Source organism: Megascapheus bottae, chromosome 5 (assembly GCF_031878675.1).
Source record: "Megascapheus bottae isolate mThoBot1 chromosome 5, mThoBot2.hap1, whole genome shotgun sequence".
Taxonomy (NCBI): domain Eukaryota; kingdom Metazoa; phylum Chordata; class Mammalia; order Rodentia; family Geomyidae; genus Megascapheus; species Megascapheus bottae.
This window is the reverse complement of record NC_143513.1, coordinates 23,389,571-23,414,797: the sequence shown is the minus strand read 5'-3', so window position 1 is coordinate 23,414,797 and position 25,227 is coordinate 23,389,571. Positions and strand designations below refer to the sequence as shown.

General features: G+C 37.6%; 1 protein-coding gene across 2 annotated transcripts in view; it reads right to left on the bottom strand.

The window, feature by feature from the left end:
* The window catches only part of Tax1bp1 (Tax1 binding protein 1), a 49,937-nt gene that overhangs the window by 18,861 nt on the left and 5,849 nt on the right, over nucleotides 1–25,227 (bottom strand). Inside the window, exons 2-12 of one of the 2 annotated variants that reach the window (XM_090332807.1) lie at nucleotides 23,317–23,485; nucleotides 22,573–22,675; nucleotides 15,490–15,677; nucleotides 12,508–12,666; nucleotides 10,719–10,867; nucleotides 10,546–10,636; nucleotides 7,158–7,343; nucleotides 4,686–4,910; nucleotides 4,032–4,178; nucleotides 2,269–2,392; nucleotides 274–377 (exon numbers count right to left, since the gene is read on the bottom strand). In XM_090332807.1, coding sequence (XP_090188933.1) covers nucleotides 274–377; nucleotides 2,269–2,392; nucleotides 4,032–4,178; nucleotides 4,686–4,910; nucleotides 7,158–7,343; nucleotides 10,546–10,636; nucleotides 10,719–10,867; nucleotides 12,508–12,666; nucleotides 15,490–15,677; nucleotides 22,573–22,675; nucleotides 23,317–23,478 — 1,638 coding nt within the window. In that variant the 5' untranslated portion in view covers nucleotides 23,479–23,485. The remainder of the gene's footprint in view (nucleotides 1–273; nucleotides 378–2,268; nucleotides 2,393–4,031; nucleotides 4,179–4,685; nucleotides 4,911–7,157; nucleotides 7,344–10,545; nucleotides 10,637–10,718; nucleotides 10,868–12,507; nucleotides 12,667–15,489; nucleotides 15,678–22,572; nucleotides 22,676–23,316; nucleotides 23,486–25,227) is intronic. The other variant, XM_090332808.1, reaches the window with a different exon arrangement.

The window sequence follows — 25,227 nt, the reverse complement described above, 5'->3', positions numbered from 1 at the left end:
TTTACTTCTGAGGTTGTAATTCCAATTAATTGTTCATTACCCACACAAGGACATTTCACTATGTTAACAGAATATACTGACTTTAGAATTATGATTTTACATCACAGGCTTGTAGCTACAGAGATTCAAAACTCTTCACCATTCCAAAAGTGAAAGTAAAACTAAAGATAGGAATGGAACATCCCTAGGACACAAATCAACAGGAGCAACAAAGTTAGGCTAAAGAATTTATATTTGACAAACCCACATTCACTCAAAGAGAAGACAACTTACCTGCAATAGTTGTTTACATTTATTATACTTTTCTGTTTTTTGAGCAATTTCTTTGGTCATTTCCCAGACTTGACCCTTCGTTAGCATATCAAAATCTGTCTCTGCTATAAAAAAAGTAAAAAGTTAAAAAGTAGTTGTCCTTTATATTATCATCCTGTTCAGAAAAACTTAAAAGCCAGTATATTATGAAACAAATGAAATACTGAAGAAAGCATGTATGTGTACAATCTTTTTGTTGTTGTTGTTGGTTATGGAGCTTGAACTCTGGGCCTGTCCCTGAGTTCTTCAGCTAGCACTCTACCATTTGAGCCACAGCACGACTTCTGGTTTTCTGGAAGTTATTTGGAGATAAGAGTCACCGAAGCTGGCTTTGAACCTCAATCCTCAGATCTCAGCCTCCTGAGAAGCTAAGGCCACATCTAATAATGAAAAGGCCACTCGATGTTATAATTTGCTAAAAACAGTTCCAAAATAGTAAATGTTAAAATATTGTTCTCCTTAAACAACTGAATAGAGAATGAGAAACCCATCTTCTTGAGAACATATTTAAAATCATTCTTCCAGTATTTCATTATCGTTCAGTCTTTTATTGAGAACACTTCTGGTTGAATATCACCAATTCTAAAATATGAAATTCAAAATTCACTGAAGAAAAAAAAAAACTATTCCGAAAGAGCTTCAGATGACAGTTCAAGGAGTTCAGAATTTTAAGAACAGTAGCAATCAGCCACCAAAAATTCTAAGCAAATATTTCAAAATATGAAAAACTGAAACCTAAAAACATTTCTGATCCTGAACATTTCAGAAAAGAAATATTCAACCCATGCAGAGAATATAGAAATGGAAGGCCAGATTCTGTCCAATGGAGATTAATACTCATGGTCTAGGATAATCTATGTTCAAAAAGACCATAATTATTTAGTAGCCCCACACACTGAACAAAAAAAGTACTTATTTTTTTTTTGGGGGGGGGGCCAATCCTGGGTCTTGAACTTGGGACCTGAGCACTATCTTTTGGCCTTTCTCAAGGCTAGTGCTTGATCATTTGAGTCCACAGCACCACTTCTGGCTTTTTCTGTGTATGTGAGTATCGAGGAATCGAACCCAGGGCCTAGGCAAGCACTCTACCCCTAGGCTATACTTCTGGCCTCAGAAACATACTTTCTTCAGAAATGGTTTCCCTACTGTCAAATCTGATTTACATAAAAGTGGAGGATAAAAATCATGATATAATTCAAAATTTTTTAGCACATGGGTCATTACATTCCTAATTTTATTATGCAATATATGTATAAGTAAAAATGTAACTCATGGGGGCTGGGAGTTTGGACTAGTGGTAGAGTGCTTGCCTAGCATGCACGAAAACCCAGGTTCAATTCCTCGGTACCCTACATAGCAAAAAGCCGGAAGTAGTGCTGAGGCTCAAGTGGTAGAGTGCTAGCCTTGAGAAAGTCCAAGGACAGTGCTCAAGCCCTGAGCCCAAGCCCAGGACTGGCAAAAAAAAAAATAAAAAAATAAAAAAAAAATGTAACTCATTAGCCAACAGATACACTAATGAATGAAGTACCCTAATACCCCAAAGCAGCTCCCCGCAAAATCAAACCATAGCAGGTGTGAAAAGGAGGGAAAGGAAGAAATGTAAGAATAAGTAATATCTATTTGTATCTATTTGCTCTACAGAATTACAAAATTAAAAATTCAAGCTTAGTGTTAGGAAATCTTCAGTGTCATATGGGCTACTTTGTCCCATATAGTTCAAATGAATATTAACAGCACCAGCTCATGGGTGGGAAGATTCTCACCAATATGAATTAGTTCACACTCATAATTTGTATGCTCACATTCATAAATAATGTCATATTATGCTTATCTGTTTTCCCTTTTCTTCTTCCCTCACAAACAGGATTTTAATAAGCACCCTGATATTCTCACATTGTAGAGACAGTGTAAGTCAGCAAACTTTTTGTTGCAGGATAACCTATAGAACCTTTTTACCTGCAGAATGTAGTTGCTTTACGTCTGTAGCAGAGGCAGAACTAGTTGGGTCAGTGTTTATTGAAGCATCATTCACTTTCTGCTGACTACCAATCTTCTTTATGAAGACAGTATTATTATTGGCCTATTCAAAATATAAACAATGAAATGCAAAAATCTCCACAAATTTAGTCATACTACTCTCTTTTAGTAACGATGTAAACAATCATAAACGGAAAGCCTGAAAGTCTAAAAAGCTACTATTGTTTTAAAAGCTAACAAAAACTGAGCTGGAGGCATGGCTAAAATGATAAAGCACCTGTTTAGGAAATATACTGCCCTGAACTCAAACCCTAATACTAACAAAATATTACAAATAAAGTTTTAAAAAAAAGTCAAAAGACTAAAGTCACATCATTATCCTTATCACTTTAAATGTAAAAGAAAACATTTTCTAGTGACAAAAAGAGCCATTCATAGATATCTCACAATCTCAGTTTTCCCTATCAGCCACCAAGATCTTTCCACAAGACTCATAAACTATGTTGTTCACAAAAACCTTTCCACTAATTTATATGCTCCCTTTTGTCTGCTTTCAGATTTTTACAATTAAGACCAGAAAAATACCATCTGTACCATACACTCTTAAGACAACTGTGGTATTACTTTGCATTCCAGACTTTGTGTTCCTTCTATATTCCCAAGATTCCTTGGGAAAATCTCAAATTTATATATATTATTTAATGATCCATAAATATATAATTCCAAATAATTCATTTGATTTACTACAAATTTGCCTACCTACTCTCAAATGAAATACAGAAAATTAAGCTAATATTGTTTTAAGTCTTCTTTATCTGTTGAGTATGAATACAAGCACTCAATAACACTGAAGAAAGCAATCACATCTAAACCATAAAGATAGATCAATGGTGAATCTCAACAAAGATAAATTCGTTGTAAGAGATTTAATAACATATATAGAATTTTAAATGATAAAGACATTAATCAAGAACCTAAGAGGGATTTAATGATCTAATTAGAGAATGGTTTCTCTTGTTTCTTCTTGCTGCGGCAACTAAAGATACAGAATTCCTGATTTAAAAAGAAAAAAATTAAATATCGTGCAGATAGCAAGATAAGCTGGTAAACCACAACCTGATGGACAATGGCATGAGGGCAGCAGGCTACAACCAAAAGAAATAAAAATAAAAAAATTTAAAAAATGGGGAGGGTAAAAAAGTAAAAAGGACAAAAGAATGAGGAAATAAGTAACAGGATACAAAAAGGAGATGTACCCAATCCAGAAAGCCATCTTCAGGGACGTCACAATTTTCTGTAACAAGGAGGACAGTACAAAATGGCTGAAACAGGCTGAAGTAGTATTCCCCATAATATATCTATGGCATATACTCTCTTGTCCTCTGTCCTATTTTCTTCCTAATAAATTTTCCTGTTACCTTTACTATGTTTGTATCTTGCCTGACTTCTTCCTTCCTGGACACAGGACCAAGGTCAACTTGACTGCCCTAAGTTTCCATAATGAATTTAGTGCACTGACAATCTAGGAATAAGTATATCTTTTACTGACTTGGATTCATCAAAAGGTAACACATTTTGATTTCGGAAGTAACACTATTAAAATACACACTTGAAATCCAGGGATAATTTATTTTCAAAAATTGGGAATAGCAAAAAAATTGGTAATAGGATTATAGTTTTATTTATGAACAAAAAATGAAAGAGGAAAGTACTTTACTATGCAGAAATTCAGTGATACTTACCGACTGATCTGAAAGTCTGTTTATATGTTTCTGGAGCTTCTGGCATTCCTTAAATTTTTCTTTATAATGGTCTGCAGCCATTTGCAGACGGAGTTTCAGATCTTCAACTTCTCTTCGTAATTCATGTTCCAGTGTATCATTTCTTTCCTACAAAAGAAAAAGAAAAAAGAGCCCTCACATCTCATAATGTAATAGTAAAGCCCAATTTCATTTTCACATTTTTCTTTCTGGCATTTAATTTTTATTGTTTTGGGGATCTGGCTACAGAGCCACACTAACTCTCCTAATAAATCCAGGTTTATATTCTTAGACTAAGATTCCTTTAAAAACTAGAGGAAAATAATCCACCTCCTAAGGAACAATTATTACTCTTGTAAATAACCACAATATCATTTTATATAGCTAGTAAACAAGAAGTTCCAAACAAGGCACTATATACCTGACATCAAACATATTTAATAGAGCAGCTTTTACTAGCTATTAGGAACTGTGCTGACCGAAGTTTTTCTTGAGGCTTAATTTCAACACAAGAGGTTATAATGCTTAAGCAAAATGAATGGGAAAAGTTAAAACTCTGATAAGGAATGTGACCTGACTGAGGACTTAGTAGTAGTTTTTGGATAAACACAGTAATTCAAAAGTAACTTATGTTACCTGTTCTTTCTTCACAGCACTAAATTTAAGTTCTGCCAGTGCATCAGCTAATTGCTTTTTCACTTTCTCATTTTCCAGGCGCACAGTGTATAAATCTGCCATTGTTTTATCTCGCACATTTACAGCATCACTAAGTTCTTCAGAAAGAAAGACAACTTCTTGTCGAGTTGCTTGAACCTGTTCCTCTGTTTTGCGAAGTTGCTCCTTTAAAAGAGTTGTATCTTCCTAAAGAGAAAAATAGATAATATAGCCATAAATTAAGTAATTCAAGTGCAAAAAAAAATCTGAAACTAGATCTACCTATTTTGACAGATCTGGAAGTTTTAAATAATGCTTCTTTAACATATAAATAGGTGCTAAAAAAACTTAAGACTTAGTTTTAGATTCCACCATATATCTACCCAACAAAGGATACATTGCTACTAATTTATTCATAAGAAAACTAAAGTACATCAGAGCTTAAAGTCTTGGCTAAAAGAAAAATCCTAAATGCTAAGAATAAGATCCTCCAAACCTTAGTTAGTTAGCTACAACTAACCCTCATTTTAATTGGACAAAAATGAATTTTAAAATTGTTTCTAAACAATGTTTTAAAATTAACTTGTTTATTAAACATGACATTTGAAATATGATGTAAAAATCAGTGTTAATAAAATATTTTAAAAAATTAAATTGTTAAGCTGGGTGCGGTGGTTTACATCTGTAATCCTAGCTACTCGGGAGGCTGAAATCTGAGAATCTATTCAAAGCCAGCCTGGGCACCAATGAACGTGAAACTCTTATCTCCAATTAACCACTAAAAAACGAGAAATAGGCCTGTGGCTCAAGGGGTAGGGTGGTAGCCTTGAGCAGAAGAGGTAAGGGAGAGTGCCCAGGCCCAGAGTTTAAGGCCCATGACCGACCAAAAAATATTTTTTTTGTTTTAATTAACATAAAACAATTTCAAAACTTTTGCCTGTGTGTGCCTGGGGCTTGAACTTGGGGCCTGAGCACTGTCCATGAGCTTTTTTGCTCAAGGATAGAGCTCTACCACCTGAGCCACATACCCTCAAACTTTGACTTTTTGGTGGTAAAGAGTCTCATAAACATTCCTGCCCAGGCTGGCCTTGAATGACAATCTTCAGATCTCAGCATCACGAATAGTTAGGATTATAGTCATGAGCCACCATCACCAGCTAAAAAATTTTAGTTTAAACATCTTTTTCCACAGCCAAGCCAGATAAATCCAAAAGACTCTTGTATCCAAATAACTAGCAAGAAGCCAGAAATGAAGTCCTGACTTAAGTGGCAGAGCAAGAGACATAAGTAAAAAAGGTCAAGCAAGGGCTGGGAATGTGGACTAGTGGTAGAGTGCTTGCCTAGCATACACAAAGACCTGGTTAGATTCCTCAGTACCATATACACAGAAAAAGCCAGAAGTGGCACTATGACTCAACTAGCAGAGTAGTAGCCTTGAGCAAAAAGTATCAAGGACAGTGCCCAGGCCCTGAGTTCAAGCCCCAGAACTGGTAAAAAAAAAAAAAAAAAAAAAAAAAAGAAAAAGAAAAAAGTACTAATAAAATAAATGTCCTGCCACTACTGGGTAGAGAACAGGATGCTTAAATAAGCTCTAAGTATTACTAGCCAAACAGAAAAAAAAAGCAAATTTACCAAACCTAACAAAAATGGAACAAGTTAAGCCACATGCCCGCCCAATAGCTCATGTCCTATAATCCTGGATACTCAAGAAGCTGAAGATCTTGGTTCAAAGCTAACCCAGGCAACAAAGTTGCTGAGAATCTATCTCCAAAATAACTAACAAAAGGAAGACTGGGGCTGAGCACCAGCTGCTCACATCTGTAGTGTTAGCTACTCAGGAGGCTGAGATCTGAGTATCACGGTTCAAAGCCTGCCTGGGCAGGCAAGTCTCTATGAGACTTTTATCTCCAAATAACTGCCAAAAAGCTAGAAGTGGAGCTGTAGCTCAAGTAGTAGAGCTAGCCTTAAGCACAAACACTCATAACGCCCAGGCACTAAGTTCAAGCTCCAAGACTGACACAATTAAAAAAATAAGCTAGAAATCATCAAAGCAGGCATACTGGTACATACCTGTGATCCCAAGTACAATGGAGGCCATATATATAAAAGGATCACAGTTGAGACCATCTAGGCAAAAACTAGACATCCTAGCTGAAAAACAAAGCAAGGGCTGGAGGCATGGCTTAGGCTTAAATGGGAGAGTGGCTAAGTCACAAGCATAAAACCCCAAATTCAAACTCCAGTACTTCCAACAAAGAAAACAAAAAACTATGGCAAAATAGCTATTCACTGTTTTGTTCTTCAACTTTCAGTTTTCAACTTTATAAAAAAAAAATAGATGGATAAGATTTAAAATAAAAGCAAGCAGAAAAGTAATAAAAGTAATGAAACTACATATATTTAATTAAGAGAGCCACATTTAAAAATCTTCAAATACACCATGAAGGTACTTACTTTATTTGAGGTTGTAAGCTGGAAAGCTCTTTGCAGATTTTCCTTTTCAGCTAAACATGACTGCAGTCTGCCAATCTCTTCCTTGAAATGAGTAATCATGCTTTCTTTGTTTCCATCTAAATTCTTTAAAGTCTGAACCTCTGACACAAGCTTTGTATTCTCTATTTCTGTATTCTTCAAATGCACCTGTAACAGCATTTGAAAATGTCAAGAATGCCAAGCTGGGCACCAGTGGCTTACACGTGTAATCCTAGCTCCTCAGGAGCTGAGATCTGAGGATCCCAGTTCAAAGCCAGTCTGGGCAGGAAAGTCATACTCTTATCTCCAATTAACCACCAGAAAACCGGAGTTGAAGAGCACAGGGACAGAATCCAGACCCAGAGTTTAAGTCCCATGACTGACCCCACCCCCCCAAACAAAGGAGTATTTTTTCCAATACCCTAATTTAAAGTTTGAGATGAACAGGGGCATTATGGTTATATCTACTATAAAAATAAATTGTCCTACTTCAAGACATTTCCAATTTTAAAAAAGTGAACTGGTATCATGGTACATGCCTATAATCCCAGTACTTGGAAATGTACAGCAAGAAGATCTTGAATTTTAGGATAGTCTAAACTACATAGTAAGTTCTAAGCTAGTGCAGCCTAGCCTATGTAGTAAGATTCTCCTTCAGGAAAACAAATAAATAGAAAAGCAACATAACATAAAATAAAACCAAATTTAAAATAAACAAAGGAATAAGTGTTGAAGAGAGCAAAGTTCTCCAAATGACTACCCTAACCATATAGAAGATCACAGCTTTTTTTGTTTTTTTGTCAGGGGTCTGGGCATTGGCCCCAAGCTCTTCAGCTCAAGGCTACTGCCCTACCCCTTGAGCCATATGGCCACTTCCCATTTCTAGAGGTTAACTGAAGATAAGAGTTCCAAGGATTTTAGTGCCCAGGCTGGCTTTAAGGGAAATCCTCAAATCTCAGCCTCGTGAGTAGCTAGGATTACAGGTATGAGCCACCATACACAGCCTTTTCTCTTTTTTCCTTTTCTTTGCCAATCCTGGAGCTTGGACTCAGGACCTGAGCACTGTTCTTGAGCTTCCTCAAGGCTAGCACTACCCTTGAATAGTGTCTTGAGTACTCTGTGTCTTGTATATATGTTTATCTGATTTGGAGAAGGGAATGAGAACAACAAAACAGTGAGACAAAGGACAAAGGGCAAACCAATGTAACAGGAATACTCAAATGACAATACATTGGAAATGAACTTTACAGTGGGGGAAGGTAGACTGAGGTAGGAAAGGAAAGTTGATGAAAAATGTGGGAGGGATAACAATATTCCACAAGAAATGTACTCACTCCTTATGTACGTAACTGTAACCGCTCTGTACATCACACTGACAATAAAATTAAATTTAAAAAAGAAAGAAATATGGGGCCAGGAGTTTGGCCTAGTAGTAGAGTGCTTGTCTAGCATGCACAAAGACCCAGGTTTCATACCTAGGTACCACATACATAGAAAAAAAGCCAAAATGGTGCTGTGGCTCAAGTGGTAGAGCTCTAACCTTGAGAAAGCCCAAGGACAGCACTCAGGCCCTGAGTTAAAGCCCTAGGATTGGAAAAAAAAAAGGGTGGGGGTGGGGGTGGGAAGAGAGAGAGAGAGAGAGAGAGAGAGAGAGAGAGAGAGAGAGAGAGAGAGAGAGAGAGAGAGAGAGAGAGAGAAAGAGAGAGAGAGACCTATAATCCTAGCTACTTAGGAGGCTGAGATCTGAGGATTAAGGTTCAAAGCCAGCCCGGGCACTGAAGTCCATGAGACTCATCTCCAATTAACCACTAGGAAAGCAGAAGTGGTACTGTGGTTCAAGGGGTAGGGTGGTAGCCTTGAGCTGAAGAACTCAGGAACAGCACCCAAGCCCAGAGTTCAAGTCCCATGACTGACCAAAAAGAAAAGAAAGGAAAAAGTTCTCTCACCCACAATATCATTGACAATTAAGCTAACTTAATGCTCTTCTGCAGGAATGCAGAAAAAACTTCAAGAGGTTAAGTTAACTCAAAAAATTATTTCAAAAAGAAAACCTATAAAATATGATTATTAAAGATAATGCGTTCTTGAGTTGAGAGTATGGCTTAGTGCTTAAGAGTGCTTGCCTAGCATGCATGAAGCTCCGAGTTTGATTCCTCAAAACAGAAAAAGGCAGAAGTGGCACTGTGACTCAAATGGTAGAGTTCTAGCCATGAGCACAGAGAGGTTCAGGGATAGAGTCCAGGCCCTGAGTTAAGACTTCAAAAAAATGGTGTGGGGGGGGCCAGTTTGTGCATGCTAGGCAAGTACTCTACCACTAGACCAAAGAAAGACCCAGGTTCAATTCCTTGGTACCACATACACAGAAAAAAAACCTGGAAGTGGTGCTGTGGCTCAAGTAGTGGAGCACTAGCCTTGAGAAAGCTCAAGAAGAGTGCCCAGTGCCAGGACTGGCACAAAAAAAAAAAAGAGGGGGGCTATACTGTGTTCTTAAAATGTTAAAATAGTTTTGTAAATCAGATAATCAAGTAATTATCCTATTGTCGTAATTACTATAGTATCTGATACACATTAATTCCATAAAAACTTATATGAGCAATACACATTGTTACATTGTTATTGTGACTGCTCTTCTTAAAAACTACATACCCTGTAATGTTACATTGTTATTATGACTGCTCTTCTTAAAAATTACACACCCTGGACCGGGAGTTTGGCCTAGTGGTTAAAGTGCTTGCCTAGCATGCATGAAGACCTGGGTTCGATTCCTTGGTACCACATATAGAAAAAAGCCAGAAGTGGTGCTGAGGCCCAAGTGGTAGAGCTCTAGTCTTGAGAAAGTCCAAGGACAGTGCTCAGGCCCTGAGCTCAAGACCCAGGACTGGCAAAAAAAAAAATTACACACCCTGCAAAGTTAATTGTCCTACTGAGGGCATTCTAACTATTATGGAGAAGCCTCTACAAGTCAGGTAAAGATACTCCTGCCAAATCCTATTTTGAGTGAACCATGATGTCCTGAAAGCAGCCTTCCCAATTCCAAGCTAGCCTTTAGCTAACTGCTGCCCTTTGCCAGCAACCTGACTGCAGTAATATAAGAGACCAGGAGTTCCTCTAGATTGTTCTCAAATACCTGACTCTTAGAAAAACCAGAATTTGCTTCAAAAATCACTAATAGGGGCCAGGAGCGTGGCCCAGTGGTAAAGTGTTTGCCTAGCATGCACGCAGCCCTAGGTTCAATTTCTCAGTACCTTATATACAGAAAAAAAAGCCAGAAGTGGTGCTGTGGCTCAAGTGGTAGAGCACTAGCTTGAGGGGAGGAAAAATAAAAGGACAAGTCCCAGGACTGGAAAAAAAAAATCAGTTATAGAATTACCTTATATAATTCCTTCTCATCCTTTTCTGTCTTCAACTGACTTTCAAGTTGTTCTCTTTCATGTTGTGTCTTTCTGAGTTTGTCCTTTAAACTGTGTTAAAATTAAGTAATGTGAATGAACATAATAGAAAACTTTCTTAAATCAAGGATTTTTTAAAAATCATCAGAAATACCTGTCTAATTCAGTTTCCTTTTCGATTGCTTTATGTGTGACTGACACAATATCTTCTTCAAGCTGGAGTGCTTTAGATGTAGCATCACTGTATTTCTTCTTAAGCTCTTCATTTTCCATTTTTAAGCTTTGTGATTCTTCAATAAGACCCTTGAAAACAACAAGGTATTTTCAGAAACATAATCAGAAAAAAGAGACCTCTTTGAGGAGAGAGATGGGAATATGGCTTAGTGCTTGCTTACCATGCATGAAGCCCTGGGTTCAATTCCTCAGTACCATATAAATAGAAAAGACAAAAGTAGTACAGTGGCTCAAGTGTTAAGAGTGCTAGCTAGCCTTGAACAAAAGAAGCTCAGGCCCCGAATTCAAGCCCCAGAACTGGCCAAAAAAAATTTTTTTAAAGATCAAATATTCATATAAAATTTCAAATTTATTTGAAAAAAATTTTTTTAATTTTATTTTATCAACCAACAACAAGTCCAGTCATGGCTTACCCCTATCATTCCAGATACTCTGGAAGACAGAGCAGAGATCAGGAGAACCATGTTTTGAGGCCAGGAGATGCAAAAAGCTTTTACCAAGACCACATCACAACAGACCAAGTATGATGGCACATGTTTGTAATTCTAACTACTTGGGAAGCCATAACTAGGGAGTTTATGGCTTAAGGTCAGCCCCCAGACAAAACTTCAAGACTAATTTAAAAAATAAGCAGTGTACTGGTGACTCACCCTTGTAATCCTAGCTAATTAGGAGGCAGAGATCTGAGAATCAAGGTTCAAAGCCAGCCTGGGACAGTAAAGTCCAGAGACTCTTATCTCCAATTAACCTCTAGGAAATGGGGAAATGGGGCTTAGCTCCAGAGTAGGGTGACTGCTATGAGAAAGAACTCAGGGAAAACACCCAGCCCAAGAGTAGGGTGACAGCCTTCAGCTGAAGAGCTCAAGGCAATGCCCACGCCCCCGATCACAGAACTGACTGACCAAAACAAAAAAAAAAAACAAAACAAAACAAAAAAAAAAACAAAGCTGTGATCTTCTATATGGTTACGGTAGTCATTTGGAGAACTCTGCCCAGGCCAAGGGGTAGTGTGGTAGCCTTGAGCTGAAGAGCTCCAGGACAGTGCCCAGGCTGAGTTCAAGCCTCATGACCCACAAAAGAAAAGTTATTATAAAAACAGAAAACTTTATAAATATTATGAAGCAATGTAAAGACAAATCTGAGTGATTATTAGCTCTAATCAGCAAAAAGTCAGAATTAGAGGCAGGGCACAAGCAACAGGACACAAACGATGAGCAAAATCAAATGCGAGAATAAGAGGTCCTGAATTCCAACACCAGAGCCAGAATAATAACAACAAAAAAGAATTTCAAAATTTTGTCTACCACTATAGCTTAATTCTCTGGATTCTTCTTTGAAAAGCAATTTTGATTTATTCATCTCTCTTCTTTTTTTTCAGTGTTTCTGGTTTCTAACTGATTCCCAATGCCCCTCCTCCAAGTCTATCAAATATTCTAGAATTAGATGTAAAATATCTGGAAATCGCTGTCAAGGACTACTTCATCAACTCTGGTAGCAAAAGTCTAAAAGTATTTTAGCTATCTTAAAACACAAAAGCAGTTGTAGCAAAAGGTTAATAGAAGCTGACCTATTCTTGTATAATGTCTCTTTAAATGCTACTTTTTCCAGTACCTGGTCCTTACATACTTTAATTGGTTCAGTTCTTTGACAAGGTGGGTTTCTGGCAACCATACTATCAGCTCCAATCAGTTCCATAAGACACAACTAACCTTTTGCTCTGCTCGAAGATGCTCACATCTTTCTTTCTCTTGGTTAAGTTCGCTTTCCATTCTTCCAACTTGCTCTCGAAGCTGAGTTGTTTCTTTTTCCAGGACAGCAATTAATTTTAATAATTCTTCTTTTTCTTTCAGGGTTTTCTCAATTTTCAACTACAGAACAAAAGAAAAAGACTCAATTTTTACTTAGTTGCAAAATATTATAAGTTTAGGTTTCAATTTCAAAAAAAAATCACAGAAAAAAAAGAATGATCTGTTTAATTCATTAGCAATCAGCCTGTTAGCTTTCCGTTAGAAAAATAAATCATAAACCTCCTTCCAGTTGGCGAAATAAAATATTAAGAGAAATCATAAAATGATTCCATATTTGTTTCATCTCCTGTTATATACTTGTTTGTGCATTTTGCTCGTTTTGTTTTTTCTAAACATTTGAAACAAAACTAGAGATAATTCACCCTTAAGTACCTCAGAGTAAGCATTCTAGCTGTTAGCTTCTCAAAACTGCTATTATCATACCTAAGAAAAATTAAAATTTTTTTTCAGGAGACACACCATGGTCAAACATTCCTTACTCAACCCTAAATGTACTTTAGAAGATATCTATTATCTAATCCAGATTCACAAACTGCAGGATTTCTCAATCACTTTAATGACAATAGAAGGTGAGATAACAACAAGACCAGTTATATGTATTTTATACAGTATTAGATAAAATCACTAAATACTTTAGTATAAAATTTTAAAAGATCGTTCAAAAATACAAAGTATTTTATTATATATTTCCATAGTAACAGCAATTTAAGAATCAGATTATAACGTATTTTTTGTATAGAAGAAGTCAAGGAGGTTTTCACTACTTTCCAATTTAGTTGGAGAGAAAGCACTACAGAGATGCAGGTTCCAAAAGGTCCATAGTTTTCCTATTGGAATGACTGAAATCAGGGAGGTCTAACAAGTATTCCAAAATCAAAATATAAATGCTAACTTTATTCTTCTTAAGATCAGGGGCTTGTTTCAATTTCTTTGACTAGGACTCTAACACCAGCTAAAAACCTTGATCATCAGACAACTGTCACTACAAAATGTTTTAGTCACCCTATAATAATTACATTTCTTTATTTAAGATAAGACAGGAATTTTTTGGAAAGAGGAAAAAGACATAGAATCAACAGTGCAAAAAAAAAAAAAGGATTAGTTCCTTCTAACCTTCTAGCCTGATGCTCTTATGAAAGTATGACTTTTCATCTTTTATTCCTTAGTGTCAATTCTTAAGGTACATAATGAAAAGCAAACACATAAAATATTTACAAGCTTAAGAAGATCTGACTATTAAGAATGGGCAATAACCTTCATCAAATAAAGTATGAACGAGAATTAACAAAAAATAGTGACCTAATCTAAAAAGCTATTTTTCTGATTATCATAAAGGAAGTAAATGCAATTATGTTTAAAATATACCATTCTTTTCTGAAGTATAGGGTAAAAATATTAGAAAATATGATCTTAAATTGAAAAAACAATTCCATTTTTCTCTTTCATGACTCTTAAAATTGAAAAAACAATTCTATTTTTCTCTTTCATAACTCTTACAATTGAAACAAAGTATTACTGGACCAACCAATGACTCCAAATATTTGATTTTGAAATGTAATAATAGATCTTTCACTCTTTTTAAATTAATCTAGGTTTGTTCATTTGATCAGATAAATAAGGAAAACTATCACCCAGGCCGGGAGTTTGGCCTAGTGGTAGAGTGCTTGCCTAGCATGCATGAAGACCCAGGTTCGATTCCTCGGTACCACATACATAAAAAAGGCAGAAGTGGTGCTGAGGCTCAAGTGGTAGAGCCCTAGCCTTGAGAAAGTCCAAGGACAGTGACAGTGCTCAGGCCCTCAGCTCAAGCCCAGGACTGGCAAAAAAAAAAAAAAAAAAGTTCAACCTGGGCTGAAGTATGGTCTAGTGGTAGCATGCATAAAGCCCTGGGATTGGTTCCCTAGAACCACATATACAGAAAAAGCTGGATTGGCTCAAGTGGCAGAGTGCTAGCCTTGAGCAAAAAGTGTCCAAGGACAGGGCCCATGCCCTGAGTTCAAGTCCCAGGATTGGCAAAAAAAAAAAAAAATCAACCTAAGAGACTTAGGATGCTTCCTTAACTCACTATCATATGCTGAGAAAACGTACTTATTATACAGTAAAACAATGTTCACATCCAATTATAGTTAGATGTATTGGCTCATGCCTCTCTCCCATTTAGTATCATCCTTTCAATTTGTACTATTTAACAATCAACCGATTAGGCCATCTTTCTTTTTGTTTTTTTTTGCCAGTCCCTGGGCTTGAACTCAGGACCTGAGCACTGTCCTTGGGTTTTCTCAAGGCTAGAGCTCTACCACTTGAGTCTCAGCACCACTTCTGGCCTTTTTCTATGCATGTGGTACTGAGGAATTGAAACCAGGTCTTCATGCACTTTACTATTAGGCCAAACTCCTGGCCCATAGGCCATCATTAAAAAAAAAAAAAAAAAGAAGCATTAGGATAAGGAAAGATAAGAAAAGCTTTAGCTCTAAATTCTCTCCACAGTAATTCATTGTATGATCTACTATGTAAAAAATATTTTTAGAGGTCCAGGAGTTTGGCCTAGTGGTACAGTGCTTGCCTAGCATGTACGCAGACTCGGGTTCAATTCCTTGGTACCAATACACAGAAAAAGCCAGAAGTGGTGCTATGGCTAAAGTGGTAGAGCTCTAGCCTTGAGAAACACAAGGACAGTGCTCAGGCCCTGAGTTCAAGCCCCAGGACTGGCCAAAATTTAGGCCCTGGGGGACAGTCTCTTCCACAAAAGAACCAAGAAAGTAATCCTGACAAAAAGATATTGTTAAGTATTTTTTAAAAGATATTTAAGTTCACTAAAAAGCATTGGATTTTGATAGTTATGTTTAGCCTGAAAAAGAGATTCAGTTTTCTGTTGGTACCAACCTCAAGAAGGCCAGCTTTTGTGGTCACCACCAACATGTCAGAATTTCCTTCATCCTCCATAGTTAACAGCTCTTCAACTGGAGAAGAAGCTCGAAATTGAAATGGTGTACTTGCTCCACGAATTTCACCCTTATGGGTAACATAACAGAACTGATAAAATTCTCCATCATCATTTGGAAGATAATATCCTAAAAAGTGGTTAACAAACAAAATGATTAAACTTGCCATTATAAAATGTTAGTCAATTTAAAGTCTTTCCTCCTAAGGTTCACAATTTTATCTCTCAAACTCAGTCTTCCACATGCTCATACTACTCATATTTGGGCATTGTATGTTTAAATTACTAAGTTTGTACTCTCTCATCTAGATCAATTCAAACTACAAATAACTATGAATATAAAAACTAACACCAGTAATCTCAGGACCAGCATCTGTGCAACTACTTGTAAGTTACCGTGTTACCCAAAGTCTCCTCTGGCAGCTGTCATGGATTCCCTCATCACCCCCACCATTCAGGAGGTGCCGGGGCCAGCCGGCAGCAAACCAGGGTTTGCAGATTGGGGTTCCTGAAATAGGGGGCAAGGACTAGGAAAAAATAGAAGAGAGACAGACACCCCGGGTCCGGGATGTCTGCAGCCCAAGTAAAGACTGCCTCGTTTATTCAACTCCAGCTTCTCCCTTCTTGAAACCAGGGAACTTCCAACTGTTACATTCATATGGTAAATCTCAGGTAATTTAAACAGAATAAGGCCATAAAACAATAAGACAATAAAGCCATGGTCTGATGCAAATCAAGGTACAATTTGATTCTACTGTGGCTCCCAACAAGGAGGAAGTAACCAGAACAAGTTCAGGATGCCCCCCAGTCCCTACAGCAGTCAGGGAAAACGCAGAGGGGGGAAATGAAGAAAAACATCAGCCAACCCATCTAGGCCAGCTTGCCTCCAATCACAAACTGTGGCCACCAGCCAGGGCAGGGTCTTGGTGCACTCCATCACTGAACTAAATAAATAAAAATGAGTTACTATGAGTTTGGAGAGAGGAAAGACATCAATAGATGGAACAAAGGGATTTGGGGAGCACCAAACTATTCTATATGATCCTGCCAAAACCAGTATATGTGGATCAATACAGTCTTCAGAATCCATAAAGTGGATTATCGTGAAGAAAAGTCTTACCGTAAACTATGAACATTCAAGTTAACTGAATCAGTATTGTTTTACTGTTGCTATTTAAGACAGGGTCTCCCTACACAACCAAGGCTAATCTCAAATTCATGATCCTGCCACTCCACGAGTGCTGGGATTACAGGTATTTAATACCACACCTAGCTGTCAATACTGGTTCATAGGCTGAGCACAGAGACACACTTGTAATCCTAACTATACTCAGTAGGCAGAAATGGGGAGGATGGCAGTTCAAGGCTACCTGGAGCCCAAAACATAATGAGATCTTCATCTTAACCAACAAGACTAGCATGGTGGTAAGCATCCGTGGTCTCAGCTATGTAGAAAACAATAGATAGGAAAAATGAAGTCATAGATTGGCCCTGGGAAAAAACAATAACTAAAGCAAAAAGAAGTAGGGCATGGCTCAAATGGTAATGTACCTACATAAAAAAATGACAGTACTGCCAAAAATATTAAACATTACTTCTCTTTTGTAACAAACACCCAATTTAATAAAGAGATGCTAGAAGGGATGAGGATAAGGGATTATAAAAAAAACTGTACTTTTCAATATTTTTCAGTACATCTCAAACTGCTGTAAGAAAATTCCTTAAATTTAACAGAAAAACCATCTGAAGTTAGGCCCATTATTTAAGTCTGCTTTGCATATGTCTCCAACATATGGACTGACAGCTGGGTGGGTGGCTCATACCTGTAATCCTAGCTACTCAGGAGGCTGAGATCTGAGGATCTCGGTTCAAAGTCAGCCCAGTCACTAAAGTCTGTGAGGCTCTTATCCCCAATTAACCACAAGAAAAATAGAAATGGTACTGTGGCATTGAGCTGAAGAGCTCAGGTACAGAGTCCAGGCCCAGAGTCCAAGCCTCACAACCAACAACAAGAACCAACAACAAAAAAGATATGGACTAATGTAAAGCAGTACAATACATTATAATTTAGATAAAATCATGTGAATTAGATAATGTTGGCAGTATTTTTTTTAATTATTTACTATACCAACAGTTCCCTTGGGCCTTCATATCGGGCTCACTAGTTGATGTTCTAAAAATTCTAAACCACAAACCAATTAAGTCACAATCTTTAGAGATGGATCTTAAGTATCTGCATAACTTAAAAAATCCAAAGTACAGTTGTTTGAAACTACAATATGGAAGCTATATATATTTTTAAAAAGGTTGCTCTGAAGACTATCAATATTTCACCTTTACTTTTACTAACAGCTACTGAAAATTTTAGGGTTGGAACACAGCTCAACAATGCACCACTTTCCTTGTGTCTGAATGATCCTGGGTTTAGTACACAGCACCAAAAAGAAAAAGAATTACCATTTCCTTTAATTATCAATGTAGGCAACAAGTGATAAAGTATTCTGTAATTTTTGCCACTAATAGATCTTTCAACCATTTTAAATTAATCTAGATTTATTCACTTGATCAGATAAACAAGGCAAACTATCACTTAAAAAAATGTTCATCCGTTTGCAGGGAAGTAGATGAATCTAGAGTGAATCATGTTGAGTGAGACAAGTCAAGACCAAAGGAACATATGGTATCCTTAATATGTAGCTATTAGATCCAAACAGTACAAGAGCGAGGACTCAGTATTTGCATACCCAACGCTATGGACATGGTATTGGAAATATAAACACAACTACATAGACATAAAAACCTATGACTCTATAATTTTATTTCATAAATTAATATGCATCTATGATATACAAACCCTTAGCCTAATTTTGATTATGTTCTAAAAACTAAGTGCCAGTGACTGTGTATAGATTCCCTTCTTGAACACTTGTTTGTTAAACATGTCAATTGAAATATGATGTAAAAATCAATGTTAATAAATTCTTTAATAAAAAAAAAGTGTTCATGCAGGCCGGGAGTTTGGCCTAGTGGTAGAGTGCTTGCCTAGCATGCACTAAGACCCAGGTTCGATTCCTCGGTACCACATACATAAAAAAAAGCCTGAAGTGGCGCTGAGGCTCAAGTGGTAGAGCTCTAGCCTTGAGAAAGTCCAACGACAGTGCTCAGGCCCTGAGATCAAGGCCAGGAATGGCAAAAAAAAAAAAAAAAAAAAAAAGTTCAACCTGGGCCAACACCTTACATTTGCTTACTTTACTAACAATTCTCCCCATTGGTCTTGCTTTGACTCCATTGTATCTTGCTTTGAAAAGGAGTCATTTTTCCTTTTATGGACATGTGACGACTATAGGAAAGATCTGAGGCCATGTTCAGGTTGCTGTGGGCAGCAGCCCAGGACCAGCCTGTCTCCTCTCAATCTGTCCCACAAAATTGAGCTCATTGGTTTCACTGGTTCTTAAGAGAGTCAGATGCCAAAGCATGTGCCTGGGCAGCAGTCTGCTGACAGGAGCATTTGTTACAGGGAACTGAAAGAAGATAGGAAAGAATTTAGACAGAAAAAATTTCAATCTCCCACAAATGCCCATGTTCTTAACATTGGTATTCAGCGATATGCCATTAGCAAAGAGACAAACTCAAGGAGGGATCTTCCTCTTAATAAAGCATTTGCTTTTTTTTTTTTTTCCGGGGTGGGGGGACAACAATGAAATGCTCTTTTCCTGCCTGAGGAGCACTCTGGTTTCAGAAATAGAGCTCCTCAAAATAATTTACTGAGTTTAAAGAGGCCATTTACTGAAAATTAAGATACTGTTCCCAGGAGTCTTTGTTTCAAAGGTGGCTAATAACCGAGTCCCAGCCTATGGATCGGAAGTTCAGAAGGTTCCATCATACAAGGGCTGGAAAAATGCAATGATAAAGAGTGAAACACCCCTACTACAGGATCACTGCATGTTTATCAAGTTTTAGACCTTCAAGTATAAAGTGAATCTGTCTTTAAGCCCATTAAACTAAGTGTTCATATAAAAGGAAATCCGATTGTTGTCCTTAATGTACTGTTATTTCATCTCTCTTGCTGTCTCTTGATTATCTCATATTGTTACAGTATTTTACCTTGTTATCTGATATACTGTATATATGCTTAGTTGGTTATTTGAAATTGAATAGGAAAGGAGGGGAAAACAAGATGAGGGGCAGGGGTGGAGGAGGGAAATGGGGACCGAGACATGAGAAAGGGTAACAATGTTTGTGAAGTAACGCACCTTCTATCTGGTGAATATAATGTAACCCTTCTATTAATTACAATAAAAATATATGAAAAAAAAGGAAATCAGAAAGTTGACATCATTTCATCAGACCTCCACACTCCCCCCCAAAAAATCATAGCAACTATGCATCCATTTATTTTCTTCCTTTGAAATACAAAGAAAAAAAACAAAGTTGGAAACTGTTGTTAATATTTGTAGCAATTAGTTACTTTAAAGAATGGGGGGGGGGGGGCCTGGAGTTTGGCCTAGTGGTAGAGTGCTTGCCTAGCATGCACAAAGACCTGGGTTTGATTCCTCAGTACTACATACATAGAAAAAAGCTGGAAGTGGGGCTGTGGCTCAAGTGGTAGAACACTAGCCTTGAGAAAGCCCAACAACAGTGCTCAGGCCCTGAGTTCAAGACGCAGGACTGGCAAAAAGAGAGGGGGGGAGGGAGAGGGAGGGGGCAGAGAGAGAGGGAGAGAGGGAGGGAGGGAGGGAGGGAGGGAGGGAGGGAGGGAGAACTCAGAATTTGCCGGGTGCTGATGCTTAAGCCTATAATCCTAGCTAGGATCATGGTTCAAAGCCAGGCGCTGATGCTCAAGTCTATAATCCTAGCTAGGATCATGGTTCAAAGCCAGCCCAGGCACTAAAGTCCATGAGACTCTTATCGCCAATTAACCACCAGTGGAGCTGTGGCTCAAGTGATAGAGAGGTAGACTTGAGCTGAAGAGCTCAGGGTCAGCACCCAGGTCCAGAGTTCAAGCCCCCTGACCGACAAAAAAAAGAAAAAGAAAAACTCAGAATCTAAAGAACTCAGTACAGGAATTAAGAAAAAGGAATTCGGGTTTGCTTTTTTTCTTTTGTTTGGTCATGGGACTTGAACTCTGGCCCTGGGCACTATATCTAGTGTTTCAGCTCAAGGCTACAGCTCTACCACTTTGAACCACACAGCCACTTCTGGTTTTCTTGTGGTTAACGGACTTTCATGCCTGATCTGGCTATGAACCAGGCTTTGAATCGGGATCCTCAGATCTCACCCTCTTGAGAAGCTAGGATTACAGGTGTGAGCCACCAGTACCTAGCTCAAGAAAAGGAAATTTATTTCTTATTACAATACAATATGGCCTCAATATGTTGGGTAACAGAAAACTTGATCTATAAATACTATTTCTTCAGCTACATTTTGTAAAAGTCACCTACAGTTTTTTCTCATGGCAAAAATGTTACACTACAAACAAACAGAAGAACAACTGTGATGCCTTTGCAAGGACCCTGGAAAATTTTTAGATAGGAATATAACTACTACTTTTGACCTAACCTGAAGGACTTAAATGTTCTATTCTATCTGTTGAACACTCCTAAAGAGACACACAACATTTGGAGAACATCTTGGGCCTTTGCTGAGTTCAGATACCATTTTTTGTTGTTATTGCCAGTCCTGGGCTTGAGCTCAAGGCCTGAGCACTGTCCTTGGACTTTCTCAAGGCTAGAGCTCTACCACTTGAGCCACAGCACCACTTCTGGCTTTTTTCTATGTATGTGGTACCGAGGAGTTGAACCTAGGCCTTCATCCATGCTAGGCAAGCACTCTATTACTAGGCCAAACTCCCGGCCCCACCATTTTTTTTAAAAAAGAAAAAAACCTATATATAATGTCATGTTAGGAATCTATTTTCTATTATATTTATAGGAACCATTTTATAGGAACCATCACAAGACAGAACTAATATAACTACTTTAAATCCTGTTAAATTATCTTTGTGGTTTTCATTGGAATATTTTCTCCCCTCTAATTTCCTACATTTGTTTGTAAAAAAAGAAGAATCCAAGCCCTGCGTGGTGGCTCATGCCTGTAATCCTAGCTCCTCAGGAGGCTGAGATCTGAGGATTGTTGTTCAAAGCCAGCCCAGGCACAAAAAGTCCATGAGACTTTTTTTTTTCGGTTGGTCATGGGGCTTGAACTCTGGGCCCGGGCACTGTCCTTGAGCTCTTCAGCTCAAGGCTACTGCCCTATCCCCTGAGCCACAGCACCCCTTTCGAAACTCTTATCTCCAATTGACCACCAGAAACTTGGAAGTGGCACTGTGGCTCAAGGGGTAGGGCAGTAGCCTTGAGCTCATTGAAGAACTCAGGAATAGCACCTAGGCGCAGAGTTCAAGTCCCATGACCAACAAAAAAAAAGAAAGAAAAAAGAAAAAGAATCCATTTCTCATTTAAATTTATTTGATGAATACATAAAAACACAAAAACTACCACATATTAATGGGGTACATAAGATATAGTGAAACAAATATCCACTGTGTAATTAATTAGAGTAAACATACCCTTTCCTCAAAATTCACCATTCTTTATGGCTAAACATTGAAAATTTTTTTCTAGTTTTGAGATACACAATTGTGACCTATAGTCACCCTATAATATAAGCACTACAGAATTTTTTACTCCTATCTAACTTCAACTTAGTACCAATAATTAACCTTTCCTATGTGTCCCTCTCGATATTAGTATTTTCTCATTTGAAAAAAATAAGTCACCAAAAAAAGTAAGGATCCAGAAAAAAACACTCTTTCTCTTTAATAAAAGTTAGCAAATCAAATTCTATGTGTCTGTTAAAATACCCTGTAGGCCTAGAGTTGATATTTATATTCTTGGGACCTTTGCTCAACAAGAACACTACCTTTGGTATCCAATTTAATGATATGCCTAAGCATATCATTGTGACTAGGCGAGCATTTTTATGGTAACAAGAGAATTTTATTGGGCTCTGCAGTGTTCCACCCTTACCTTGAAATGCTAGTACACAATTGACTGTAGATCCTTCTACATAATGTTCAGGCATTGGGGACCATAAAAATGTGTAATAATCACGAGCAGTACTCCATCCAACCTAAAAAAGAGTAACAAAAACAGTAACTATGCCAGGCATAGTAGTTCTTAGTTTACATAACGTTAACTATCCGAGCTAGGTGCCAGTGACTCATGCCTATAATCCTGGCTACTAAGGAGGCTGAGATCTGAAGATCTCAGTTCAAAGCCAGCCTGGAAAGAACATCCACAAAATTCTTATCTCCAATTAACCACCATAAAACTGGAAGTTGTGCTGTGGCTCAAAGTGGTAGAGCACAGGCTGGGAATATGGCTTAGTGGTAGATTGCTTGCCTAGCATGTATGAAGCTCTGGGTTCGATTCCTCATATACTATATAACATATAACATATAAACAGAAAAAGCCAGAAGTAGTACTATGACTCAAGTGGTAGAATGCTAGTCTTGAGCAGAGAAAACCTTGCAAAAAATTCCTTTTTTACGAAAAATAGTTTTTTACAAAACCTTAGCAATTCATTCTAAAGAAATAAAGGTCCCAACATTTGTTTCATACTACTGTGCACTGCTACATTATTCTCTAATATGTACACAAAACTAAACCTTAGTTCAGAGTTATGGTAAAGCTAGTATAAGTTACTTCCAGGACTGTTTAAAGATAAAATAAAAGAGCTTATGTAAAATAACATTCAGAAAGCTTTCTTACCTTGAATATACCAATCCAGTCTTTGGGATGTGGATAGATATAAGGAGTTAAGGTGTAATGACATTCCAAGTGTGCATTAGGAAGATAACTCTTGGCCACATTTTGAAAGATGACATGGGCAAAGTTGGAAGTCTGCAGTGGAACTTCTTGAAATGATGTCATTGTAACTCTGCAACAATTAAATCATATAAGTTAAATTATGCTAGCTAAGAATAAATTTGTCTTAAAAAATATTGTTTTGTGCTTTTTTGCCGGTTGTAGGACTTGAACTCTGGGCCTGAGCATAGTCTATGATCTCTTCAGCTCAAGGCTACCACCCTACCCTTGAGCCACAGTGCCCCTTGCTGTTTCCTGGTGGTTAATTGGAGAGAAGAGTCTGACTTTCCTGCCCAGGCTGGCTTTGAACTGGGATCCTCGGATCTCAGCCTCTTGAGCAGCTAGGATTACATGTATGAGCCACCGCCCCCAGCTGAAAATAAATTCTGAATCCAACTTTCATGTCATAATTGAAAAGATACACTTTTTGAATATTGGAATTTCTCTTAAGAAATTAAAAATACCAACTAAGAAATATCAATATGGCTCAGAAAATTACATGGAAGTTTAAAAGCCATAATCAAATCTGGATATAGTGGTACCCACCTGAAATCCCAGCATCTAGAAAGTTGAGATGAAAGAATCTGAGTTTAAGATCAGACTGAACTAACAAAGCAAGGTCATGTTTAAAAACTAAATATTACATGCTAGCAGTTTGGCCTAGAGATAAGGGTGCTTGCCCAACATACATGAAGACCCACATACACAGGAAAAAAAGCCAGAAGTTGCTGTGGCTCAAGTGGTAGAGCTCAAGACCCTTGAGAAAAAAAGCCCAAGAACAATGCTCAGGCCCTGAGTTCAAGCCCTTGGACAGGGGAAAAAAAAAAAAAAAAAAAACTAAATATAACAAAATAACCCTCAACTCTCTTGAAAAGCCTAAGCCTAGTGGCCTCTAACTGAAAATACTTACGAACCTGAAATTCAGTGAAATGCCACACGTTTTTTCCATGCAGATATATTATGTTTTTGTTAGTTCTTAAAATATTGATCACTTAACTTTTACTTTCTACAGAATCCTTGAAGTTCATCATGACCATCCAAAGCCATCTTTTCTCCCTAAGTTGTAGACATAGTATAGTTGAACCTGATGCTAACCTCTCTGCCTACATTTTCAACACATGGCGTAAATACCTGGACCAGCACTTCTCAATCCTGGCCTCTCATCACAATCATCAGGAAGTTTTCAAAATTTTGAAGAAAAACAATCATGACTTTCTGGAAATGGGACCTAAGCATATACATGTATGTCTGTGGCAGGGGGTACACTTCTATTTCCCTCCCCTCTGGTGCCTCTCCAAATAATCTTAATCCTATATCATTAAGATCTGTAACTCCTACTCTACCTGAACAGCTGGAAATCTGCACTACCACTTCTCATTCAATTTCAGTCTTCTTGTTGAAGCCTATTCAAAGCTCTTCAATTATATAAACTCTCAGCTGGTCTACCTTAGTGATTCAGAGGGTTTTTTCTGTTTTGTTTTGTGGGCAGACACTTGTCAGGCAAGGTGCTCCATCACTTAAGTCATACCTTGTCCACCTTAAATAGCATGACCTATCTGGTTCCTCTCTACCCATATCAATTCTACCCTTTTGTCCTGGGTTAATGAGCCTTTCTTGACTTTCACTGTTCATGTATCCTGTCCATATATTTATGGATTCAGAGTAAATGATATTAAAAAGTATAGTGTCAATGAAATACATGTTGTTAAAATCTATTAAGAATTCAGTGAATGCTCACTAGTTGCGTAAACACCAAGTAGTAAATATCAGATACACTGTAAAAACAAGATCCAAATAGACTATTCAAAATAGATT